At 65.5% G+C, this 1,437-nt stretch overlaps 1 protein-coding gene across 1 annotated transcript in view; it reads right to left on the bottom strand.

Annotated features, from left to right (window-relative positions):
- Positions 1-1,437, bottom strand: part of PIWIL1 (piwi-like RNA-mediated gene silencing 1) — an 18,512-nt gene that overhangs the window by 6,731 nt on the left and 10,344 nt on the right. Inside the window, exons 4-7 of the mRNA XM_006768799.2 lie at positions 1,210-1,424; positions 965-1,086; positions 597-677; positions 3-142 (exon numbers count right to left, since the gene is read on the bottom strand). Of these exons, the coding sequence (XP_006768862.1) occupies positions 3-142; positions 597-677; positions 965-1,086; positions 1,210-1,424 (558 nt within the window). The remainder of the gene's footprint in view (positions 1-2; positions 143-596; positions 678-964; positions 1,087-1,209; positions 1,425-1,437) is intronic.

The following is a 1,437-nucleotide window of genomic DNA, read 5'->3' as shown; positions in this document are numbered from 1 at the left end:
CTCCTCCGTCTGCTGGTAGAGGCTGAACATGAAGTCCAGCACCGTCTCGCTGCGCAGCACCTTGTGGCTGACGTCGGTGCACAGCATGATGTTGTTCTCGTACTGCAGGATGGAGGTCGTGAAGCCCGGCCAGATCACCAACCTGCGGGCACATGTCTGTGGGCACCCGCCCGCCCGCTGAGGGCGCCCCGCTGACCCCCTCCCCCCGTGTTTTACAGGCTCCACGTGAAGACCCGGCCCTGAGACGTTCACCATGTTGAGCTGAAAGTCAGTAACTAACTTTATTTAAGTGTCCGTGTCCTGCCCGAGACGAAGCGGCCGGTCTCACCGAGAGCGTCTTGGGTTCTCGTTATCGCACCCAGCCCTGGGCGCCACCTGAGGCGCTGAGCCCTGAGGCCACGGCCCCAGCTGGCGGGCAGACCCAGCGCGTGTGAGGTGGCGGCGACACCCGTGACACCCCATGGCCGTTAAGGCCCACGGGGTCTGGGAGGTCTCCTGTGATTCGAGGCAAGTCCAAGCTTCCCCCCGCCCCCCCGGGGCACCGCTGACGCCGGCACTCAGCCCGTGAGAGAGCCAGGAGCGCCGGCCACACACACCTGTGGTTTGGGATGTCAATCGGGTCGCTTGGGTTGTAATAATTCCGTCCAATCTGCTGCAAATTCATGATCTTCAAGAGCCTGGGAGGTGAAAGGTCAGAGCAGAGGCGTGAGCATGGGGAGGAGCACCGCCCCACCCCGGAGCAGGCACAGCCCCGGAAGCTGAGAGCGGCGTTCATGACACAAGTTCAAAGCGTGTCTGAGTGTCAGCCCAGAGGGGCCGAGCCGGCAGGATGTACTGCCTGAGCTCGTGCGGTGGAGTCGGAGCCAGGGAGGAGCTGTGGCCTCGCACGCCCCGCCCCGTGCCCTCGCACCCCCCGCAGCCTCGCACCCCCCTTTTCCTCAGGAGCCGGCGGGGCCGTAGGTACCTCCTGAAGATGATGTTGTAGAACTGCAGGCAGGTGGGCGAGGTGGGCGGGAGCTCGTTGGTCAGCGTGATGGTGATCCTCACATGCTCCCCGTTCCGGGTCTGGCTGAACACCTCGGTCACCTGAGCCAGGGTGGGGGGCGCGGGGTGTGTGTGAGGGAACCGACTCCTCCAGGCCAACAGCCAGGATCCTGGAAAGCGCTCAGGCCTGGCTGCGGCCCGCCCCCCCGCCACCCTCTGACCGACCTTGTGCTGCAGCCTCTTGGGCAGGAAGAGGATGGTGCCGTCGAAGGCGTGGCACCGGCCGATCAGGTCCTCGTGCTGGAAGAGCAGGGCCGAGCGCAGGCGGCGGGCCTCCATCAGCGGGCTGTAGTCGATGTGGTACTGGTACAGCGCCCACTGCGGCCGCGACGTCAGCCGGAAGTGGTTGGTGCTCAGCCTCACGATGATGCCCGAGGAGCCTGGGAGGCGAGT

The sequence above is a fragment of the Myotis davidii genome, unplaced genomic scaffold (genome assembly GCF_000327345.1).
Source record: "Myotis davidii unplaced genomic scaffold, ASM32734v1 scaffold43, whole genome shotgun sequence".
NCBI lineage: Eukaryota > Metazoa > Chordata > Mammalia > Chiroptera > Vespertilionidae > Myotis > Myotis davidii.
This window is presented reverse-complemented; position numbering and strand designations above follow the sequence as displayed.